At 42.2% G+C, this 24,296-nt stretch overlaps 1 protein-coding gene across 6 annotated transcripts in view; it reads left to right on the top strand.

Moving 5' to 3' along the window:
• DDX25 (DEAD-box helicase 25) overlaps positions 1–24,296 on the top strand; it is a 70,925-nt gene that overhangs the window by 17,404 nt on the left and 29,225 nt on the right. For all 6 annotated transcript variants that reach the window (XM_029573920.1, XM_029573921.1, XM_029573922.1 and 3 more), the window contains exons 5-9: positions 4,487–4,579; positions 4,677–4,779; positions 15,131–15,245; positions 16,078–16,255; positions 21,528–21,765. In XM_029573920.1, coding sequence (XP_029429780.1) covers positions 4,487–4,579; positions 4,677–4,779; positions 15,131–15,245; positions 16,078–16,255; positions 21,528–21,765 — 727 coding nt within the window. The remainder of the gene's footprint in view (positions 1–4,486; positions 4,580–4,676; positions 4,780–15,130; positions 15,246–16,077; positions 16,256–21,527; positions 21,766–24,296) is intronic.

Here is a 24,296-nt window from a genome sequence, read left to right on the forward strand (position 1 = left end):
CAGACTAGTCCAGATGCAAGGATTTTCTTTTCCAAACCAGCTAGAGCTCTGCCATCATCTGGCATAGTGCCCCTTGTAGCCTTAGCTCTCCAGTATTCTCTTGTTTTGTTTTTTTTTAGCATCCAGTCAGATGAATCCAGAACAAGAGGGTTATGCATTCCTACCAGCAGATGGAGATAGAGTAAACTGACATCACAGTATATACACCCCTGCAGTTACATCAGCCTGCCAGTATTCTCCGTCTCCAGCAGATGGTGGACGTGCATCTCCGCATTGGGGATTACTTCATTTTAAAATAAAGGAGAATTAAGGATAAAATTTGCCCTGCTCTCCTGCAGTGATACCAAATGGTCCCTCCCCAGTTGAGAATACCTGAGTGATTTCTGTAGTCCCTCAGATGTATGCCTTGGTTCGATAGCTGGTTTTACTGGTGTAGACTTAGCTGATTGAGCAGCTGAAAGGCAGTGGGTGCAGGAAGCTCTCTCCCCCTGCAGCTGGAGACCGTCTCTGTGCTCAGCCAGATAAGTTAAAAAAAAAAAAAAAAAAATTAGCAGGAGTTTTTTTGTTATACAGGGTTTCCTCCTCCTTGGTCTCTGTGCTTGGCATGCCAGTCTGACGTTTGTTCCGCTCCATGGGAGATTGAGGGATATGGGCAGCCTGGTGGGTTGAACAGCATCCTTAGGCCAGGCCTCACTCTGAGGCTTTTCGCTGCGTGCCATGTGGTAGGCCACAATGGCTTTTTGCTTTCCACCACTCTCAATCAACACCATATCCTGTAGGGATGTGAATCGGGCTTCGGACGATTGAAAATATCGTCGATATTTTCAAAATCGTCAGAAATCAGGGGCTCCCCCGAAATAATAGGAAAACCCCACGATATTGATCGTGGGGGTTCTCTTATCGTTTTGGGGGAGGGCGGGAAAAACGGCACTCAAAAATAACCCCTAAACCCACCCCAACCCTTTAAAACTAATCCCTTTGCTTCCCCCCCCCAAAAACCATTTTACAGGTACCTGGTGGTCCAGTGGGGGTCCCGGGAGCTATCTCGTGCTCCCGGGCCGTCGGCTGCCACTAATCAAAATGGCGCTGATGGCCCTTTGCCCTTACCATGTGACAGGGTATCCGTGCCATTGACCAGCCCCTGTCACATGGTAGGAGCACTGGATGGCCCGCGCCATTTTTAAAGATGGTGCCGGCCATCCAGTGCTCCTACCATGTTGCTAGTAATAGCAGTGGCTATTTTCTAAGTCAACTTAATTAATAGCAGGTAATGGACTTCTCCTCTAAGAGCTTGTTCATTAGGTAATGGAGGACTCCTCCAAGAACTTGTTCTTTAGGTTTAGTGAGCTATTAGATTAACCATTTTTTACATTGCACCCTCCTTATACCCGTACTGCCTTTTTGATGTTAATTTTAATATTAGTTTTAATGTTCATATTAATATTAGTATTTCTGAGTATATGGCTGTCTCTCATTCATTGCCGTACAAAGGGAGGTGGGTTGGGATGGGGAGGGGGATTCATAGAAGCTCTGTTCTTATTTCTCATAGAAGCTTTGTTTATATTCTCTTGGATGCTCTTCTTGTATTTATGTGGCCATTTGCGCTTACTGAAAATGTCCATGGAAATTATAATTGCTAATGCTTCTTTTGGTCTTTGTATAGTGTATTTTTATTGCTTCAAAAACTTAATAAAGATGGTTGGGGTTAAAAATGAAGCAATCATATACTAATTCAGGCAGGAACACCACTATTAAGTCACTAGAAAAGTACCTGTTAATACTTTATGCAAGTCTATAATATAAAAAGTTATACTGAAACTAATCTGGGTATATGCTAGGTGTTTTCAGCCTCAGCTCTCTGCAGAACATAATGATGCAACCAGCCAAAGAAAAGATTTAAATCTCAAGCTGGCTGGCTGGCTTTAAATAAGTAGCACTCTTATGCTGTTAACTATGGTAAGTCAAGTTTCCATTTTGTGCTCAGTAATGCTCGTGACCTTGGAGCTTTGCAGACCTCAGGTTAGAAGAAGGGAGCTCTCCTATGTGAAAGGGGAGAAGGCGGGGGATTTGTATGAAGGGGGCCCATGGGGGAATCTGTGAAGGGGGAGAAGGTGTGTGACTGCATGTGTGCATGCTGACCTTGTAAGCATGAAGCAAACTGTTTCTTAGTGACACAAAGTATATGCAGTTATAACTGTATGACAGTATTTTTCTCTCGGAAAAGACAGAAAAATATATACTAATACAGATTGACAAGAGATATGAATGAAACCAATTAAGCGTGGAGCCTGCAGTACGACATTCATGAAAATGATGCAGGCGGATACGATGGTCAATGGTATTAAATGTGGCAGAGATATCTAGTAATAAAAGACTAAATCTCTTCCTAACATCCACCTCCTGATAACATCTAAATGGGAAAGAAGCAGAATGCCAGAACTGAGCATCTTTGTAAAACCAAACTGATATTGGTGCAGCATCTGATTGTCCTGCAGAGAGCCATTAAGTTATTTAAACTTTTTTTTACTTGCCTGTTGCATTTCATTTACATGGTTATACAGATTGAGTAAATAGTTGAGAAATATTATACACTTGTGTAGACTCAGGGATCAGAAAATCAATGGCAGTCAAGTTATTGCTATGCCAGCCCCTGCTTATAGTTACTTATTGTTTTCTATAGGAATATTGGAGAGCTGAAGCTGCATGGGGCTTGTATAGGATATCAGAGCTCTAGTTCTTTTTTTTTTTCCATCTGCTGATAGAGAGACAAAACCCATGTATCTAGGACGGTCTGGTAGGACTTGAGGAAAGAAAATTAGCAGGTAACACCACATTTTTTCCTTCAGGACTCCAGTTCTTCTGAAGGGAAAAGTGAATTTTTGTTAGCTAATTTTTCCATGAGGTCAGTGTTGAAAGGAATTTGTACTGCTAGGTTTGGGACTTAGCCAGACAAACCTTGAATTTTGAATTCCTCACCCCACTGAGCAGGGAAGTTGTGTTTTGTGTTTGTTTGTTTGTTTGTTTTTTTAAAGCTGGGTAGATCATTACTTAGCTAAAACTTAACTAGATAAAGAGACACAAACTTGCAGGCCAGTGATAGCCTTATCCCTCCCCCCCACCCCATCCCTAAATAAATTGAAAATAAAAATAGTGATAGGCTTCGGCAGCCCAATCTCCCTTCTTTCCCTCAAGGTTAAACAACAAAGATCACAAGCCAGCAGCCTGCTCCCTTGCTTAGACTGGGCCCCCCCATTCCAGTACTTCAGCAGAAAGTGATGAATGGGGTGAATATCTAAGTTCTGGTACAGCTGACAAGTAGCAGCACTTAAATATTCGTATATGCACTTTACTGGAGCCAGGATTTGGCCCAGTTAGAATGGAGATTGGTCAGTTTGTTTGTTTGTTTGTTTATTTATTTATTTATTTATTTATTTATTTAAAGGCTTTTTTTTATACCGATATTAGTGGGTACATCATATCGGTTTACATCAAACGGTAGATGGAAAATACAATGAACAGGGACGGGGGAGGGGACAACAAAGTACAACTACTAGAGAAAACTAAGCAGGAGAGCAAGAAAAGAGGAACTGGAGGTGTAAAATATTAACGTAATAACTAAGGAGGCATGGGTTAGTAGAAATGGCTGGATGTGCATGGTAGGCCATGGTGGAAGAGCCAGGTCTTAAGCTTTTCCTTGAATTTGAAGGGACAGGGTTCAAGGCGGAGGTTTGTGGGAAGGGCGTTCCAGTGGGCGGGGACAGCTATCGATAGGGCACGATCCCTTGAAGAGGTAAGGTTGTTACTGAAGCAGCCATTCCTGGTTCCAATGAGGTGTATGTGTGAATATTTAAATCCGCTTCCTGTCAGCTGTACCAGGCCAGCACTGAGATATTCACTCTGGGAAGAAGTAATGGGCTTTGGGTAAAGGAAGGCACCGTTTTTTTTAAAGATTGGAAACAGGCTGCTGGTCTATGACCCTTTTTTTGTTTAAACTGGATATAGAGAAGTTAAAAATGTATTTTGAGGGTGTGGGGGTGGCGATTACTTTGGCCTGCTACATCTTTTTTTTTTTTTTTTTTTCAAATATTTAGCAAGCTTGTGAGTGGCAAACCTACTCGGATAACTTTATTTGAATAACTTTAGCCAAGTATATTCAGTGGAAGATAAGTACAATTGAAGTTTTGTCAGAGTTATCTGAATAACTTTGTCCAAATAACCTAGCTGCTCATTACTATTAACCATGATTTCAGAATTTGCTTCCAGGTGCCCCACACACAATAGGTCTGACCTCTTGAAGGGAGTTGGTGACTAGATTTTGCAGGGACTTAAAGCAGTGCATTATTCAAAGCATTTAAATCAGTTCTACATTAAGCCTAGAACATTTAATTTAGTATATGTATTTCAGCTGAGCAGAAAATTAGAACTAGGTCTAGTCCTCTTCCTAATGAAATTACTGTTGTTACGGCTATATGTTTTAATTGGACAGAAATTCCAAATTACTACAAGGAATCTACCAAATAGGCTTCAACAGGCCATCAAAGATTCAAGAGAAAGCACTTCCAATGATGCTTGCAGACCCGTAAGTAAAATTGTGTAGCTGAAGCAATTTGACTCTTAAACCTGATTGAATTTACTTTATCTGATTCATGCTTTTTACTCCTAACTTTGTTATTCAGGCCCCAAGATCTTATAGCTCAGAGCCAGTCTGGGACAGGGAAAACAGCAGCATTTGTTTTGGCAATGTTGAGTCGAGTGAAGGCAGACAAAACGTACCCACAGGTAAAAAGGGTGGGGATGGTGCTTTTATTATTGGTTCTATGTCTGAGCCTCTTCACTTTCCTTAAATTTCCCAGAAATAAATATTTGTGTGTTTAGCAGCTTCACCTAAATTCTTAATTTTAGGCTACTAGATAGCTGGGTTGGAATCCACAGACTAACTCATCAGATGGGTTGGAATCACCAAGTTTACAACTAGGTTGATATATGCAGGTTGATGATAGCTGTAACCATCCAGTAAGGCCGTGGGGATCTATGCAGCAATTCTCCCTACTTTTGGTAGCTGTTTAGATTATTAGAATTTGTGTTGGATAAATATGGTTATGTGTAAGCTCATCTACCAAGGATGATTGAGAGCCAAAGAAGACAACTGCAAAAACTGACTCGGATAAGGCGTTATCCTACAGTCAGGCCGATACAGTCAACCTGCATGTTGATGGCCCTATTAGGTATTCGCGCGCGATTCAGAAAGTAAAATGTGCAGCCAAGCCGCACATTTTACTTTCAGAAATTAGCGCCTACCTTTGGCCTGTGCGCGCGCCGGGAGACAGAGCATTCTCCCGCTCTCCCGCGGACTTTACTGAATCAGCCTGAAAGTAATTAAGCTTTTACTGTTGTTAGGTGGGGTTTATCTTTGGTGTAGACAGGAATAACTGAGCAGATTAGATGGGCAGTTATCTGCTATCATTTAGTCAGTTATTGTAGTGTTATTGACAATCAAATACATTTTGTGAATACAGAAAAATAGTTGAATTAAATTTGTGAGTAATAATACCAATCATGAAGTCTTCAATCAGCTCATGATTAACAGGGCCTTGGTCTAGTATACAATACTACCTATTGGTTTATATTTTGTGCGTGGGATTTTAATAGCCAATTCAAGAAACATTATTGGCATGGCAATTTGTGTGTTTCCTAAGTAACTATAACAAGAATACCAGTGTGCCCAATAGGTTTTCCATTCACTAAGAACCTGTGAGAATAATGACAGTCATAATAGGTTCTTGGTGAATAGAAAACTTATTGGGCACACTGGTATTCTTGTTATAGTTCCTAATTTAATTACCAACAGTCCAGTCCAAAATTTCAAGTTATTTAAAGGCTGTGCTTTATTTCTGATTGTTTCCTAAGTAATACATAATGGTTAAACAAAAAGAAAAAAGAGAATTTATTGGCACCTAGACAGATGGATTCAGGACCAGTGGGTAATGCACATCTTACCAGCAGATGGAGACAGAGCAAACTGACGTCACAGTACATATACTCCTGCAATGACATCAGCCTGCCAGTATTCTCAGGTTCCAGCAGATGGTGGACGTGCATTTCCCTTCTGGGGATTGCTTTAGATTTTGGAAGGAGAAAATAAAAGGAAAATTAATTGGCCCCACTCTCCTGTGGTGATACCAAATGGTCCCTCCCCCAGTTGAGAATTCCTGAAGTGATTTCCATGGTCCCTCAGATGAGTTCTTTGGTCCGGGAGCTGGTCTTTCAGCTGGTGTGGACTTAGCTGCTTGGACAGATTAAAGGCAGCGGGTGCAGGAAGCTGAGCACGGTGGTGATGGCATATGCCTTCTCCCCCTACAGCTGGAGACCGTCTCTGTACTCAGCTGGGAAAGGCTGAGCTCAGGTAAGATTAAAAAATATATATATATAATATAAAATCAGACACACATAAGGAGGGTTTTTGTGCAGGGCTTCCTCCTTACCTGCTCTCCCGTACTTGGCGTGCCGTTCTGACGTTCATCCGATCTGAGGGAGGTTTAAGGGATGTGAGCAGCCTCTGTCAGCTAGGTCCCGCTCTGAGGCTTTTTTTTCTTCCCCTGTGCACCAGGTGGTAGGCTACGGTGGTGATTTTGCACGCTTTGCCTGTGCGTTTGGCTGCCCTCTTCAGCATCATCAGTTCGGTCAGTGCGTCCCAAGTTGTGCATCTAATTTTTGGACACTTAGGCAGGCATCAGTTTGGGTGTCCAGGACCTAGCTGTCAGTGTCCGGGTTAGACACGTGTTTACCCGTGTGCACAACTTGGGTGCTTTGATTGTGCGCTTATCTTTGGGATGCCTAGTCTTGCGATGCTTAAATTTTGGAAGCATAAAAAAAAATAGAATGTCACCTATAGCTAAGAAATCTTAAGTGCCTTTCCCTATGCGCTGCCTGTCATATTCTGGCATCTCAGCCTGGCTTGCCCTCTAACTTGTGCCAGCGCACAGGTGCCTTCAGGTTTGGATCGTTCTGCCTTTTCTTGGGTACAATTTTTTCAAGGATTGCAGTTCTTTCTTCAGGTGCAGTCCTCAGCCCAGTCCAATCCTGCCAGGGCAGAGCCGCAGCCTGGTACTACTGTTAAGTGCTGTAATACACCTATATCAGCAGTAGGACTTCCCGATAAGGATCCAGATGCCATGGATGGTGAGGCTGATCCTGACTCCCTGGAGGAAGGGTAAATTCTGCCGGGACTGGAACCTTATAGGACTATGTTGCAGTTCCTTCATAGAGATGAGCTGCCAGCTCTGATTTCCCAGACTTTGAAAATGCTGTGAGTGCCTGGGGCGGATTCCAATTCTGAGCCAAAGAAAAATCCCATTTTGGTTTCCTTATGTGTAAAGCCTCTTGTTTTTTTCTCTATCATGGAGGGCATTCAAGAATTGATTGATCTTAAGTGGGGCATCCTGGAGGCTAATTTTAAAGGGGGGCTGATTTTTGGAAGGTCTATACCCCTTGGATCCAGTGGTAAAAGAGCATTTGCAATTTCCAAAGGTGGAGGCACTTATTTGTGCAGTCTCCAAGCAAACGACTATCCCTGTGAGGGAGGAACAGTCGTGAAGGATGCTCATGATAGAAGGATTGAGACCATTCTTAAACAAGCATTTGAAGCAATGGCAATGACTTTGCAGGAGGCTTCTTGTTGTTCACTGGTGGCTCCCTCTTGTTTCCTTCTTTCTCAGAAGGTCAATGACTCTGGAGTGAATTCCAGTGTAGTTATGGAGCTAGCAGTTGCCATTTTGGCAGATGCAGGCTGCGATTTGGTCCACACTTTGGCCAGAGGGATGGCTTCGATAATAGTGGTACGAATCCTTTATGGCTGAGGAATTGGTTGGCCGATGTAACCTCTATGGTTAACCTTACGAAATTGCCCTTTGAAAGCTCACTCTTATTTGGAAGCAAGTTGGAGAAACTGGCCAGTAAGTGGGGCGACACCCCAGTTCCTCAGTTGCAGGAGGATAAGAAGCAGGTGCTACACTCCTTTATTATGAGAGGTCATGATTGGGGATCCAAGCATTTTTGATCCTACAGAGGAGTGGCTTTTCAGAGGACTCGGCCTTTTGATAGGTCTCGGTCCTTTTGTCCCAGAGTGCCCAGTCGGGGTATGGGGTCAGGTAGTGGAACCTCCCGAACCTCCCAATGAAGGTTTGCCGACCCAACCCCAGGAACAGGAGATATGGAGATGCCTCACTCTCTTTTATCAGAGGTGGGTGGAGATCACATCGGATCAGTAGGCCCTGGAGGTCCTACTAGAAGGATATGTGCTGGAGTTTACTGGTGTTCCTTGGGATGTGTTCATGGTATTTCCCTGCCAGTCCCTGGAGAAGAAACAGGCAGTGAAGTATACACTGTCAAGGCTTCTCAGTCTAAGGGCTGTGGTTCCAGTACCCATGTCTCAAGAAAATACAGGGCGAAGTTGTGTCCAAGAAGGAGGGCTCCTTTCGCCCCATCCTGGATCTTAAAGGAGTCAACCGTCATTTCCGGGCGACTCATTTTCGTATGGAAACATTGCGCTAGTGATAATGGCTGTGCAATCAGGGGAATTTCTGACCTTGGATCTGTCCGAGCATACCTCCATATTCCCATCCGATTGGACCACCAACATTTTCTGCGTTCATGGTGTTGGGGTGCCATTATCAGTTTCGGGTACTGTCTTTTGGCCTGGCCACCGCACCCAGAACTTTTCCAGGGTTATGGTGGTGGTGACGGTAGAGTTGAGAGAGGATGGGATCCTAGATGGTCTAGAATGACCTATGTGGCAGTAGGTGTGCTGACACCTGAACCTTACTTTAGAGATAACGGAGATGGAGGAGACCTATTACCAAGCTCAATCTATCCCAGACTTGCCATGGCTCAGGGGAGACCTCCTGACCTGGGTAGAGGATACCAGAATCCTAAGGACAGGAGACCCTGTCAATAGATGGAGCTAGAGAGGCTGGACTTTTCATCTCAACCCAAAAGCCCTCAGGACCACCATGTTTTAGTTCCAGTGAGAGGGGCCATTTTGCACAAGACTAACCCCGCAGGGAAGTTGAACCATTGGACAAATACAGTGCCCTCACACTTTTGTAATTTCATGGATGTCCCTTGCCAGGGAGTTTTTACTTTTGTGATTGCAGTTGAGCTAGATGGCATTCCAAACCAAGCATTGGTGGAATCTAGGAGTGTGAAAACGCTCATCTGAAGAGAGTTAGTAAAGCAAATCCAGATTAACTATGACAGAGTAGTGACCCTAGCATGCATCCACAAGGACCAATGGCAGTATCCAATAAGCCAGATACAACTGACACCAGTCAGCCAAGACAAAATAGAGGCAAAAGTTCTTCCTTGGCTACCCTAGCCTATGATAAGGCGGGACTGTCCAAACTTTGACAGCCTGTAGAATCAGCTCACAATGGGTTCGTCTAGCCACAGCAATGAGAAATTGGAGTTTCCAGAGCTCTTTCCCTTAGAATACCCCGACCTGATCATAAAGACTAAGTCTCCTAAGTCCTGGAAGCAATGCCAACAGGCCAAATACATTCATGCTGTGAATTTAGAAGCAAGCGGGGAAGAAGTATCGAAGTCAGGGGAAAAGAACCAACCCGACCAGAATTTCAGACCTAGCCCCTTTTGAGTGGGAAAATAGAAGTAACTTAGGGAGCTTCATGGAACCCAAGGGATGATGGACTGGCTGATTTGAGCCAAGTCTCTGGAAGAGAGCCTACTGGTGATCCGCAAGTTGATCTCCCTTTTGCAAGAGCTCGGTTTGGTGGTGAGTCTAGCCAAGAGCAGTCTTCAGCCATCTCAGTCTTTGGAATATCTGGGTGTTCGGTTAGATACTAGGCAAGACAAAGTTTTCCTGCCAGAAGCTCATCATCAGAAATTGATGATGCAGGTGCTTCTTTTGGTGAACACTGTTCGCCTGACAATGTGGTCCTATCTACAGGTACTCTGTTTTATAGTGGCAACCCTGGAAGTGGTGCCATGGGCGAAGGCACACATGCGTCCTCTTTAGCGTTTCCTGTTCTCTCATTGGAACCCACAGTCTTAGGAATATTAGATTTGGATCCACCTGCCGATGGAAGTCTACTCTCACCTCCAGTAGTGGTTGCAAGGGGTTTTTCTGAGAGAGGGAGTTTCCCTGATGCCATTGGACTGGTTGGTACCTCATGACAGATGCGAGCCTCCAGGGTTGGGGAGCTCACTTTCAGGAACTATTGGTGCAAGAGCGCTGGAATTCAGAGGAGGCTATCTGGAACATCAATCAGCTGGAAACCCAGGCGTCCAGTTGGCGTGCTTGCAGTTCAGCGGCAGACTGCAGGGTCAGCCGGTTAGAGTAATGTCGGACAACATAACCGGTTAGAATAATGTTGGACAACATAGCAATCGGCAGGGAGGAACCAAGAGTCAGCAAGTGTCGCAGAAAATAGACCAACTTATGGTATGGGCAGAAGTGCATCTTCAGGAGATCTCAGCCTCACACATTGCAGGAAAAGACAATGAAAGAATAGACTTTCTCAGCAGGGAGAGTCTGGACCCAGGAGACTGGTTATTGTCAGACAAGGCATTTCAGCTGATAGTGGCTCGCTGGAGCCTTCGTTTCTAGACTTGCTGGTGACTTCTCGCAATGCAAAGGTTCCTCTATTCAGTCGCTAGAGAGATCCGAAGTCCTTGGGTGTCTATGATTTTGTGCAGGTCTGGCCGGAGGACAAGCTGCTGTATGCTTTTCCCCTTATGGCCCATGTTGGCCAGCATAGTTAGGAGTGTTGAAGGCCACAGGGGGATGGTGCTTTTGATGGCTTTGAATTGGCCCAGGAGAACAAATATATGGGGAGCGGCCAACTTCCCCCATAGAACACATGATCAAGCATACAAAATAATGTATATTAATTAACAGGGGCATATCGTACAAGAGAAATGTACATATGTCCAATCCTGAGGCTAGTAACAACTCTTCTAGACAGACCTCCTACAGATCTACCAACCCAGTACATCCAAAAGATTTGCCAAATTTTTTCATACATTGACCTTTTTGTTAAAATAAGGATTCTATTTTTCAATAAGCACAATTTGATAAATGTTTATGCCAAACTTCAAGGATGGAGCTGTTTTCCATAATAAGGCAATAGTAAACCTGCCCGCATGAATTAGGTAGTCAGCTAATATACGTTTAGCAATAACCAAACATTTGTCCCCCCATCTGCCCAGCGGGCAAAGATCAGCTGTAAAAAAGTGTTTCCTCTAAAATCTTTGACTCAATCTCCTCCTGCCCTTGCCAAAAAGATGCAACTAAATGGCAGCCCCACCATACATAAATGGTAAGACCCTTCCAGCCCACAACCCCTCCAACATAATCTTGAAGATCCAGGCGAAAAGACAGTGTAGAAGATAGCATAGTGTTCCGTGCAATCTAACATCTTCGACATCAACTCCATTCTCCTATGACAAATAGAAATCTTATGGGCAGCCCTCCAAAATTTCCTCCAGTTGTCATCATCCAGAGATAGTTGAAGATCTCTGTTCCACCGTGCTACACATGCCAAAGGGGGATCTTTATCCAAGATACCTTTAAGAATTGTTTTATATAACTGTGATATACATCTCTGGGGGACCACATCTTGAATGCAAGACAACGGAGATTGTTCCCATCCCGCAATGGCATGATGCTGAAGGACCTCAATAATTCTAGTAAAATGAGTCTCAGATTCCTCCGAAACCTCAAGTTTCACAGAAATCCAGAATGGGTAAGTAAGTAAGCAACACTGCCCACATATTTCAGCCTCAACCACCACCATTTGGTTGTATTTGCAGAGTCAAGGGAGTTGCGCCTCAGCGGAGAGAGGGAGGACATAACTCTCCAAATCTTCAATGTATGGGCAATAACAAGGCTAGTCTGACCAGCATGACAGGCCTGTGGGGAAAATTACTCATAAAATAAAAAATGAAATATCTTAGCTCTCCCCACTAACATGGAAACAGCCAAGAAGAATAAGGAGGCAGACTGGTTGTTTCCTTAGGTGCAAATGTATTTACAGTGAGAAGAAAAAAACGAAAACAAATGCAGCTCACTATGCAGAATTGATAGCATTAAGGCATTAAATATATCAGGTCTTCACATAAACTGGCTTCCTACCTGATCCCTGGGCATCTTTAACTCTTCTGGGCCCTAGCTCCTTATAGAATGATGAAGGGATCTTCCCTTCACACAGAATCCCTTGTGGGGCTGTTCCTTAAGGGACTGGGCTGTATACTCCCTCACAGTACTTCTATACAATTTATTTATTTTATTTATTTAGAACTTTTCTATACAGACGTTCATGAATAGACATATCACATCTGTTTACATCGAACCAAGGTTAAAAAATATATTACATCGAACAATGGATACATAGAACAAGAGTAACATCAAACAAGGGATAGGCAAGAACACCAGTGGATGTAGTTAAAATCCATCACCAATTTCATAAATGTCGAACGAATAACAGCAGATAGCTAGCAAGAATAAAATGTATGCGGGTCGGTTATTTACCAGGACAGTTAATATATACACTAGAGGCACCTAATGGCAAGATGCTGAGGATGATTAAAACGGAAGGTGTTAAAAATGAGGTGCAATGCTCAAGACCAATTAGAACATGATGCTTAGGATCAGGAACATGCTGGCCCGTGTCAGGCCGAAAAAATAGTTAACGAGAGGTTGTCTGTTCTTTAGGGAAATGCTTGTTTGAACAGCCACGTCTTTAGCCTTTTCCTGAAAGTCAGTGGGCAGGGTTCCTGGCAAAGATCTGAGGGAAGAGCGTTCCATTGGGAGGGACCAGCTGTGGAGAAGGCGCATTTCCTTAGAGAGGACTTGGCGGGAGGAGCATACAGGGTGCCTATTCTGAACAGCGTACTAATCAGTACGCTGTTCTGATTAGTCTGGAGGAAGTGTGGTGGTGAAGAGGGATATTAAGCTCAAGAGAGGTGTGGTTGTGAATGGTCTTGTGAATCATGGTGAGGACTTTGTGAAGGATTCTGAATTTAATGGGGAGCCAGTGTAAATTCTTAAGAATGGGCATGATATGTTCTCCTCTGCTGGTGTTGGTCAGGATCCTTGCGGCGGTGTTCTGTAGCATCTGTAGAGGTTTAGTGGTGTTTACGGGGAGGCCAAGGAGGAGGGAGTTGCAGTAGTCGATTTTTGAGAATATGGTGACTTGGAGCATTGTCCGGAAGTCGTGTAGGTGTAGGGGGGTTCTCAGCTTTTTTAGGATTTGTAGTTTGTAGAAACATTCTTTTGTGGTATTATCGAATTTTTTTAGGTTCAGCCGGTTGTCCAGAATTACGCCAAGGTCTCTTGCATGGGTAATGGGGGTCGTTAGGGTTGTGGGGAGATGGTTGATTGCTAGGTCGTTGTCATCCTGCGCGATGAGAAGGAGCTCGGTTTTGGCTGTGTTGAGTATTAAGTTGAGGCTGGAGAAGAAGGTGGTTGATGGACTGGAGGCAATTGTTCCAGAAGGTGAGGGTTTTTGAGATAGATTCAGTGACCGGAATGAGAATCTGCACATCGTCGGCGTAAATGAAATGGGTTACCTTTAGATTTACGAGGAGTTGGCAAAGGGGGAGGAGATAAATGTTGAAGAGGGTAGGGGAGAGTGAAGATTCTTGCTGGACGCCAAGTGTTGATCTGAAAGGGTGAGACTCTTTGTTGTTTGTTTTAACCTTGAAGTTCCTTTTACAGAGGAATGACTTGAACCAGCTGAGAGCTGTTCCAGAGATGCTGATGTCAGACAGCCGGTTGATTAGAATGGAGTGATTCACGGTGTCGAAAGCTGCTGAGATATCAAGCAGTGCCAGAAGATATGGTTGTCTTTTTTTCAAGGCCCATGAGGATGTTGTCCAGGAGCGAGATTAGGAGGGATTCTGTGTTGAGCGATTTATGGAATCCAAACTGAGCTGGGGCGAGTATCTTGTGTTCGTCTAGGTATTCTGAGAGTTGGTTGTTGACAATTTTCTCCATGAGTTTGGCGATGAAAGGAAGGTTGGCGATGGGTCAGCTGGATTCAGGTTGGGTTTCTTTAGTAATGGTTTGAGGGTGGCAAGTTTCAGAGAGTCTGGTACTAGTCCTTGCGAAAGGGAGCAGTTAATGATTTCTGCTAGTGGCTTGGAGATTGTTTTAGGGATTGTGAGCAATAGTTTGGTGGGGATAGGGTCTGTCCGATGAGAAGAGGGTTTCATGTTCTTGAGGATGGTTTCGATTTCGAGGGAAAGAAGTGGGTTCGAATGACTCAAAGTTTGCTTTCTGGCTTTTGGTGGTGGAGTATGGGGGTGGGGGCTGAATATTTGCAGAGACGAGCGGGGCAATTGTACTACATATAAATGTTTTGATGTTTGTATGTTTATTCCAAAGGCCCCAGTGATGATTTTCTGCCAGTTCAGTGACCTAGAAACTTTTTAACCTTGCTTCCTTTTTCCCATTGTAGTAGAGGTGGAAGAGAGTCCACTGCTTGCACTCACCTAGTATCCTTTTTTTTTTTTTTAAGAAAATTACCACTGTAGTGATTGCTATGTGCATGCAGTCAATGCAAATAGAATGAATTATTTGCAAAGAGTGAGTGCTATTTGCAGTTAACACATGGCAGCCACTGGAATAAGGCCTGCCCTTCACCTGTGTTTCAAAAGTGCAGTCCCCCAGACATGCCCTCACCTCTTATGCCATGGCATGGTGATATCTCCAGGGGCAGGCGTGATGACCAGTTCCTCCTCTCCCACTGCTGCCAAAATTCAAGATGGCACCGACAGACTGCTGTCTCCTTTGTCCTGCACATGTGGGTCAGAAAGGAGCTGTTTTGAATTTTGGCACCAGTGGGACAGGAGTGATTGGGCATCACTTCAGCTCCTCAGGAACCTTACTTGGGAGATTCTGGTAGGGCTAATTTTTGTAAGGTTGAGTGGGACCAAGTTTCAGATGGAGGGGCAGGGGTTAAATCTTGTTGTGGGGGGTTGGGGAACTGTAGTAGGATGCATTTTTAGCCTGCTTATTTTTGATGGACAGTTAGTAAATCATATTTAACATTTTTCAGGTTTTGTATTTTTCTTTACAAGGCTTAAGCATTGTATGTTTATGTTTCTCCAACAGTGCATCTGTCTGTCTCCAACATTTGAGCTGGCTTTGCAGACTGGACAAGTGGTTGAACAAATGGGACAGTTTTGCACTGATATCAAAGTGGCGTATGCTGTCAGAGGAAACCCACGTATGTTTGTAGATTGATTCTTTGGGTGAAAGCACCCTATCCTGGAAAGCAGTGGAACTAGCAAATGGTTTTAGCCTAGTCAGCTGGAATTTAAACAAAATCATAATGTTCCCATTTCTTTATGTAATTAAATATAATAATATAATTCTTGAGAAAATATTAATTCCTGAAATCTCATCTTGGCCACGTTCATTATTGTGTATCTTAAGTTTATCAGGTGGTGTTCTCTGTGTCAGAAGAGCCTCATGTAAACATCTTAACATGAATATAGACTGTAGAACTGAAGCATAGACTTGAAAAGAGATTTTTGAAAATGGTATGTGTCATTTCAATGATGTGTGGAAACAAGGCATAAAATTTAGACAAAGCCCTAGGAGTAAGGCCTTAAGAGGAAACTGTAGATTAAAGAAAAAGCAATTTGATGTCTGCTGCTTTAACCTTTCATATGATTACCTTGTACAGTTTATGTCACAGCTGTGAATACATTTTCTTAGTTTCTTTACAAAGACATGAGTCTCATTGATCTCCTCCGAGTTAGTAACATGTTTTATTTGTTTTAAATTAACTCTGACCTGACAAAGTGCTGCAGCTGCAGATGGTGTGGAAATCTGGCTACCACTTTTGGAGCTTAGCTTGCATGAGCATATTCAAAAGGGGAGAGGTTAAAGGCAGCATTACTTGGGTGAACTGAGGCACAAGAAGACAATGTCTTGCTCAAGCCACATTGTCTGCCTCACATCCTTTTTTTGGTGATTAACTCAATGCATTTAGTCTTAAAATATAGCAACTGTCTTCCTTGAGTACATGTTAATAACAGGTGGATCTCTTTCAGTTTCAAAAGGTTCTGTTGTTGAGGCCCAGATCATTATTGGAACCCCAGGGTCCATGTTAGACTGGTGCTTCAAGCGACAGTTGATTGACCTTAAGAAAATCCTTGTGTTTGTTCTGGATGAAGCAGATGTGATGATTAGCACGCAGGGTTATGCGGACCAGAGTGTGCGTATCAAAAGGTAATGACTGTAGATCTTGTACTCTTATAGAAGAGATTCCCAACCTTTTTTGTGTTTCGGCCCACCTGGCACGGTTCATTTAATTGTGGCACACCACCACTTTCACCATCATCTTTTCTTCTCTTCCCTCTGCCCCCAGCCTGCTAGCATCATCATCATCATCTTCTTTCCCTCCATGCCCCAGCATCATATTCACTTTCTCTTTCCCGTGGCATTACCTTCTTTCCATCCCTCTCCCTCCGCCTCTCTTGGCTTAAGAAGAACACAAGAAATTGCCATGCTGGGTCAGATCAAGGGTCCATCAAGCCGAGCATCCTGTTTCCAACAGAGGCCAAACCAGGCCACAAGAACCTGGCAATTACCCAAAGACTAAGAAGATCCCATGCTACTGATGCAATTAATAGCAGTGGCTATTCCCTAAGTAAACTTGATTAATAACCGTTAATCGACTTCTCCTCCAAGAACTTATCCAAACCTTTTTTGAACCCAGCTACACTAACTGCACTAACAGCATCCTCTGGCAACAAATTCCAGAGCTTTATTGTGCGTTGAGTGAAAAATAATTTTCTCCGATTAGTCTTAAATGTGCTACTTGCTAACTTCATGGAATGCCCCCTAGTCCTTCTATTATTCGAAAGTGTAAATATCCGATTCACATCCAATGCCTTCTTTAGCTATGTCCATAAAATGACCAAAATTGACCCACCCCCCCCCCCATCCACTCCCGATTTAGATACTAAAACCAAAAGTAATGAACTCGCTCAATTCTTTCACGACAAAATAGCAAAGATCATGACACGATTCACCATTACCCACCTCCCCACCAAAATTATATCACACAACCCAAATGTATCATTCAGTACCTTTGATACCACTGCCACCTCCGAAATTGAATCCCTTCTTAAGAAAATCAAACCTGCTACACACCCCACTGATACCATCCCCACTAAACTACTCCTGACCATCCCTGAAGTAATTGCTTCCACTATTGCCAAAATTATTAACTCCTCCCTCACACAAGGTGAAGTCCCCTCCACCCTAAAACAAGCCATCATTAAACCCATATTAAAAAAAAAACAATTCTGACCCCAATATACTGGCCAATTACTGCCCCATATCCAATCTTCCCTTTCTAGCAAAAATCCTTGAAAAATTGTCAACACACAACTTACTGACTTCCTTGAAAAAAACAATATTCTCTCTCCCAACCAATTTGGCTTTCGCAAACACTGTAATACTGAAACCCTGTTGCTTGCACTCTCAGACTCCCTACTCACTGGATTAGACAAAGGACACTCCTATCTATTGGCAATGCTTGATATCTCAGCTACTTTTGACACCATAAACCATAACATCCTTATCAACCACCTCCAGGAAATAGGCATCTCTGATACACCCTGAACTGGTTTGAGTCTTACCTCAAAAATAGACAATATAAAGTCAACTTCATGAACAAGGAATTGCAAACACATAACCTACCCCATGGAGTTCCACAAGGTTCAGCCCTCTCCTCCACACTCTTTAACATATATATACTTCCCCTCTGTCACCTGCTATCTGAACTTGGCCTCAGATACTTTATATATGCAGATGATGTCCAAATCATCATCCCCATCATTGACTCCTTACACAATGCCCTTAAAACCTGGGACACTGCAATCACAGCTATTAGCTCACTCCTCACCAATATCAACCTCGCCATAAATGCTGATAAAACAGAAATAATGATTATTCCCTCCCCCCCCCCCCCCCATGTAAGCATAATAATACTCCCTCGCCCCTAGTCCTCCCTCCTACAATCACCCCAGCACAATATGCCAAAAATCTTGGCGTCACGATCGACAACCAGCTTAGTTTTAAAAAACATCAATAATACTATAAAAGACTGTTATTTTAAATTACACACACTAAAAAAAATTAAAACCACTCCTCCACAACAGTCCTTCAATCCCTAATCCTAACAAAGATAGACTACTGTAATTCCCTCTTTCTTGGCCTCCCGAAAGCAACTGTCCTCCCGCTGCAAATGCTACAAAATGCTGCAGCACGCATACTGACCAACACCTATAGATCTGAACACATTGCACCTGTTCTCAAGGAACTACATTGGCTACCCATTGCTGAACGAATAAAATACAAAACACTAACCATTATACACAAAAACACTATATACAGAAAATATGCACTGGCTCAACAACGTACTGTCCTTCCTCAAACCCATCAGACCACCCAGATCTCAACATGCTGCCACTTTACACAAGCCCTCTCATACAGCCACAATCCTCACCTCTATCAAGGAGCATGCCCTGTCCTTAGCTGGCCCTACCACCTGGAATGATATGCCCCCTGATCTACGCCAGGAATCATGCCCCAAAAAATGTAAGCCAAAACTTAAGACCTGACTCTTCTTACAAGCCTTTCCCTGACTTTTTTACCTAATTTGCACAATAATGTAATCGCCAACCATTCTCTCTCTTATAATTATCTCTTGCCAGGATCCCTTCCTTTCCCACTGCTCCTTCTATCTCTTTCAGCCATTTCTGACTTTTTTGGACTCCCTCTCAGTTAATTGACCTTTTGTTTTAATTTGTTTAATTTTCTTAAATTTCTTAAATTTCTTGTATGTTTAAGAGCCTTAATTCCCATATCTTTCATATCCTTCAGAGTGCTACAATTAATAGTTATTTAATTTCCTAACTACCTTAATTACTAGTCTCTTATATTTACCTGCATCCGCTATAATTTTCTTATAATGTGCCGTTGTTATCTCTCTTGTTAAATGTAAACCGATGTGATGTTTTTCACTAAATGAATTTCGGTATACAAAAATCCACAAATAAATAAATAAATAACATCTGCTCGTTCAAGACCTTTCATGATCTTAAAGACCTCTTCATCTAAAGTCTGGGGTACTGATACACTAACATTGGGGATAAAACTTCTATGGCCGAATCCAAAAGCAAAGAACATTAAAGAAGCATTGTCTGAATTATCAGGAAGGTTGCTCACCATGTAAAAATGTTGCAGTAATTTTGTTATGGGTTTGACAGTATGCATATGAGATCATGCCAAGATGCTTCTAATATCCCCTGCTTGGCTGAGGCAGCCATGGTATTGGTATCTCGTACAGTACTCAACCTCCTCTCCACAACACCTCGAGAGCAACCCAGATCTATTAACACAAGAGAAAGGATGCCTTCTGTATTCATTACATGGCAATCTAAATCTTACTGCATGGATGTTGAATGTGTGGCCTTAGTATACTGAAACCTACCAGATTCCATTCAAGATGTCATCCTATTGGCAAGAAAACCATCCACTCGCTGGAATTACACATTTAAATGGCATCACTACTCAGATTGGTGCAGACCGCATTCACTAGACCCGATCATCTGTAAACCCAGACACTTTCTTATCTATACCCTCGTTCTCTAACTGGACTAGCAACTAGTTTGGTGAGAGTGCACCTAAGCAATATAGCGGCATACCATAATCAAGAAAATGGAGCTCCAATTTCCACACACTTGCTAATTTCCCGCTTCATGAAGGGACTTCTTTACTTATGACCACCAGTTAAATGTCCCCCGGTGCCTTGGAATATCAAGAGTCCTTTAATCTCTATTGAAGCCTCCATTTGAACTCTTGGATTTGTTGCGCTGAAATTCCTTACCTGGAAAGTAATCTTCTTGGTGGCAGTAACCTCTGCATGCAGAATAAGCAAGATCTAGGCCTTAGTCCACTTTCCACCCTATCTCCAATTCTTCTACAATAAAGTGGCACTTTGTCCCCACTCAAAGTTCTTTCCAAAGTGGTATTACCATTCCACTTAAATCAGGGCATCTCACTACTGACTCTTTTCCCATAACCACACAAGAATGAAAGAGAAAAATTACTTCAAATGCTCGCTAGCAAATGGGCTCTAGCTTACTATAAAAGGAGGACTCACAGTCATAGAAAAGGAGCTCAGTTATTCATTTCCTATGATCCAAACAGACTAGGTATCCCAGTGACAAAACATACTCTCTACCTGGATAACTGCCTGCATCAAGCTCTGCTACACTGCACATTCTCTCCACTTCCCAAATGCAGTGAGGGCATATCAGCCACGTGCCATATTGGCATCAATTTCACACTTGAATAATATTGCTATAGAAGACATGCAAAGCTGCCATCTGTCATCTGTTCACACCTTCATCTTGCATTACTGCATAAATAAAGCAGCCGCAGCTGATAGTTCAGTAGGAGCGACAATCCTCAATTACACCACTACTTCTTAGCATACTGTCCATGAAGGAGTCTGGGTTACAAAAAAAAAAAAAAAAAAACTAAGCAAAGAAAAGTCTTTATACTTTCATTGCAACCCTCAGCTTGGGACTCTCTGGTGAGCTTGGCTAATTCAGCCTGCTTATCAACAGAAAAAAAGCAAGTTTTGCTTACCATAAATGGTGTTTTCCATAGATAGCAGGATAAATTAGCCATGTGAAACCCGCCCCCCTCCCTGGATAGAAACCACGCAAACTGAATCAACTAGTTTTATTGACTGAAGAGAATTCTGGAACCTCTGGATGCATGGGAACATCCGCTCATGCTCAAATCCCAAAATGTTTAACTGACTTTGAGACAGCTCCGCATTGTTCCGCCTGATGAAGTCACCCATTGAGTAAGGCTAATTCATCCTGCAATCTATGGGAAAACACTGTTTACGGTAAGCTAAACCTGCTTTTAGAGGACATGATAAGAAACTAATAGGTAACACATTGGCGTACAATTAAACTATGGAATTGATTGGCAAAGGATTGTGGAGAAAGCGGTGTAGCTGGGTTTATAAAATTTGGAACAAATTCCTGGAGGAAAGGTCCATAAACGATTATTAGTCCCTGGTTATGTGCAAGAAGATTTGGATCTACTCTGTGATTCTACCAAGTACTTGTAATCTGGATTGGCCATTGTCAGTCAGGATGCTGGTCTGACCCAGTATGGCATTTCTTATGTTCTTTACATTGGAGAGACAAGCCGTGGGGAGGGAGAATATAGTTGGGAGGGGGAGGAATTGATTGAGTGTTAGAGGGGACAAACTGGGGTGGTGAGTGGTGTAGGTGGGAAGAGCTGGTGGAAGATGGAGAGTGTTTGGGGTAAGCAAGATGGCTAATGGGAGAGAGCGAATAAGGTAGAGGGTTGAGGGAGGATGAGCAGCAGCAGAGGAGGAGAGTGTGCTGAAAGAATGATGTAAGCTTAAAGCTGTTGCTAATTCCTGTAGCTTTTAATTTTGCAGAAATCTGCCAAAGGATTGTCAGATGCTCCTATTCTCAGCTACATTTGAGGACTCTGTTTGGCTTTTTGCTAATCGGCTAATCCCTGAAGCCAACATAATAAAATTACGCAAGGAGGAGCTAACTCTGGATAATATAAGACAATTCTATGACCCATGTGAGAACAAAGAGCAGAAATATCGAGCTCTATGCAACATTTATGGTACCATTACCATTGCTCAAGCTATAATCTTCTGTCAGGTAAGATGCTTCGGCCCCTAGTGATTTATGTAAACAGAATTTAAAAAAAAATTAGTGAAATCCCAAACCACCCATTTGGGATCAGTATTTATTTATTTATTTACTTACTTACTTACCTTACCTGAAATCGCTTGTTTCCCACCCCCTTCAAAGCTCAGGGTGGGTAACATAGAAACATCTATAAAAATTATTGATAAAATCAATAGGCACATAAGTCTTATTTAAATATTAGAAGTGAAAGATGCTTATTGAAAAAGGACACATTATCTGATTAACTGCAGGAATCTGTTAATATTACATCTTTGAACACTTGGTTGAAAAAGTGAGTTTTTAGAGCTTTGCTGAATTCCTTTGAGTTACTAATATTGCAGAGTTGAAGGGTAGGGAGTTTCACAGTGTTGGATCAGCAGTTGAAAAGACCCGTGCAGTCAAGACAGGTGTGACGTAGTAAAGGGATATTGAGTAACTGTTGTGATGAAGATAGTGTTCTGCTGGGAGTATACAACTGAAGTGTTTGTGTCCAGAAGGAGGTGGTGATGTACATTAGGTTATGGATAATGGTAGCCAGTTTATATTGAATTCTCCATGTCACTGGGAGCCAGTGGAGTGAGAATAGAACTGCTGTGATGTGATATTTCTTATATTGGAACCAGTCAATAGTTGTGCTGCTGCATTTTGTGTGATCTGTAAGGCGCAAAAGAGTGTTTTGTGGTAGACCAATGAAGAGTGAGTTATGGTAATCTATTGATGAGTAATGGATTGGAAAGCAGTGCTGAAATCATTCTGATCTAAATATGGTTTAATGTGTTCTACCATATTTAATTTCAGAAATTAGTTTTTTAAATGTGTGAAATGTGTGGTTTCATGGATAGAGATGAATCGAATATGACCCCTAAATTCCGTACCTTCTTAGATATATAGAAATTATAGCAGAAAGAGTCTGAGATTCATAGTTAATGCCGTGATCTAGAATGAGAACTTCAGTTTTTTTAAGGTTTAGTAGGTATAATGTATTGAATGTCTTTTTGGGGACATTGTTATATTGTTTGTTTTTTCTCTGTGGATGAGCAGGGTAAATAGCCATGCAAGTGGATGATGTGACTTAACACCGACATGGAATAAAGCTCTCTTTGCTCTTACAAACTGGAGGTCTTTTTGACTATGTGTTGGAGTTCCCATGCTTTTGTCCCTTGACTTTTTACTTTTCTTTATTGGAGTTTGTTGATTGCTTAATCATGATGGTCTTAGGGGTGTACATGATAAAATATACATACTTCATATCTAAAACAGGCATAAAAACAAAAAGTTTGCACTAGAAGTGCAAATTTAATTTGAGCCTAGCCTCTACTGTTACTATAGGTAAGTTCATCTGTACTACTACTACAAGTATTAAAAGCAAGTTCCCTATGTGAGCCACTTCGGTTTTTTCCATCCACAGTAGCAATCAGATGTAGAAAATGACTCTCATAAAGTTGTCAACTTTTATTTTTTGATAGTTTTCCCTTAGTTTCTTAGTTTTTCTTTTATTGTATATAAAACTTTCTTCAGTTTTCCTGTCTTTTATGCAGGATGGCAAGTAAGTCATCTAAAGCCCTTTCAAACTGTGTTAAATGTCGTCATAAAATAAGTAGTCGGGACCTTCACAAATTCTCTCAGGTGCCTAGGTCCACACCATGATTCCATAATGTGCGGCCCATGTAGAAGGATGTCTATGCAGGTGCTAAAAAATAGCTCATATTTGAATTTCATACCTTTATTTATTTATTTATTTATTTATTTATTTATTTATTTATAATTCTTATATACTGACATCTTGTAAAATTAACAAATCATATCGGTTTACAATATAACAGAACAATCGCGGCTAAGGCGTTACATTGAAACAAAGCTTCTAATAGAGTATAAAGAACCACATAACAATAGCAGCAAAGGCATTACATTAGAAAATAGGGTCTAATAAAGTATAAATATGTGGTTCTATCTTCAATCTCCAAAAAAAGATAACTCCTCCTTGTAAATGCCAGTACTGTAAAAGTCAGAACCTTGAGGCAGAAAAGAAACCAAGTTACTTGTCTAGAGAAACTTTAAACAAGAGAAAACATGTCTGTTCCTTGTCATCAGATAAGCATCGAACCGACAAATTGGTGCAGGGCGCTTGGAGCCGTCCACAAAAAAACACTCTACCGACATTATGGCATGGAAGCATTCCTTGGTGCCGGTGTACTCAGTGGAAAAGATAACATATTTGGTGCTGAGACTAAAAGGCAGGAAAAAATGAGATCTGATGTGATAAAAAAAAGCACAAGACCGTTTTCATCACAAAAATGTCTCATACCGGAATCAGATACAGTATCTATCTCACCTGGGAAAACTCATCCAGGCCATTCAGTGCCCCCATTGCCAGAGGCTTTTGCGCAAAAATGTGGAAGGAGTTTGTAAAGACTTTTTTATCCAAGTACAAGCAGGATGCTAGTCCTCACATATGGGTGACATCATTGATGGAGCTCTATTGTGGAAAACTTTCTGTCAAA

The sequence above is a fragment of the Rhinatrema bivittatum genome, chromosome 12 (assembly GCF_901001135.1).
Source record: "Rhinatrema bivittatum chromosome 12, aRhiBiv1.1, whole genome shotgun sequence".
In the NCBI taxonomy this organism is placed as follows: domain Eukaryota; kingdom Metazoa; phylum Chordata; class Amphibia; order Gymnophiona; family Rhinatrematidae; genus Rhinatrema; species Rhinatrema bivittatum.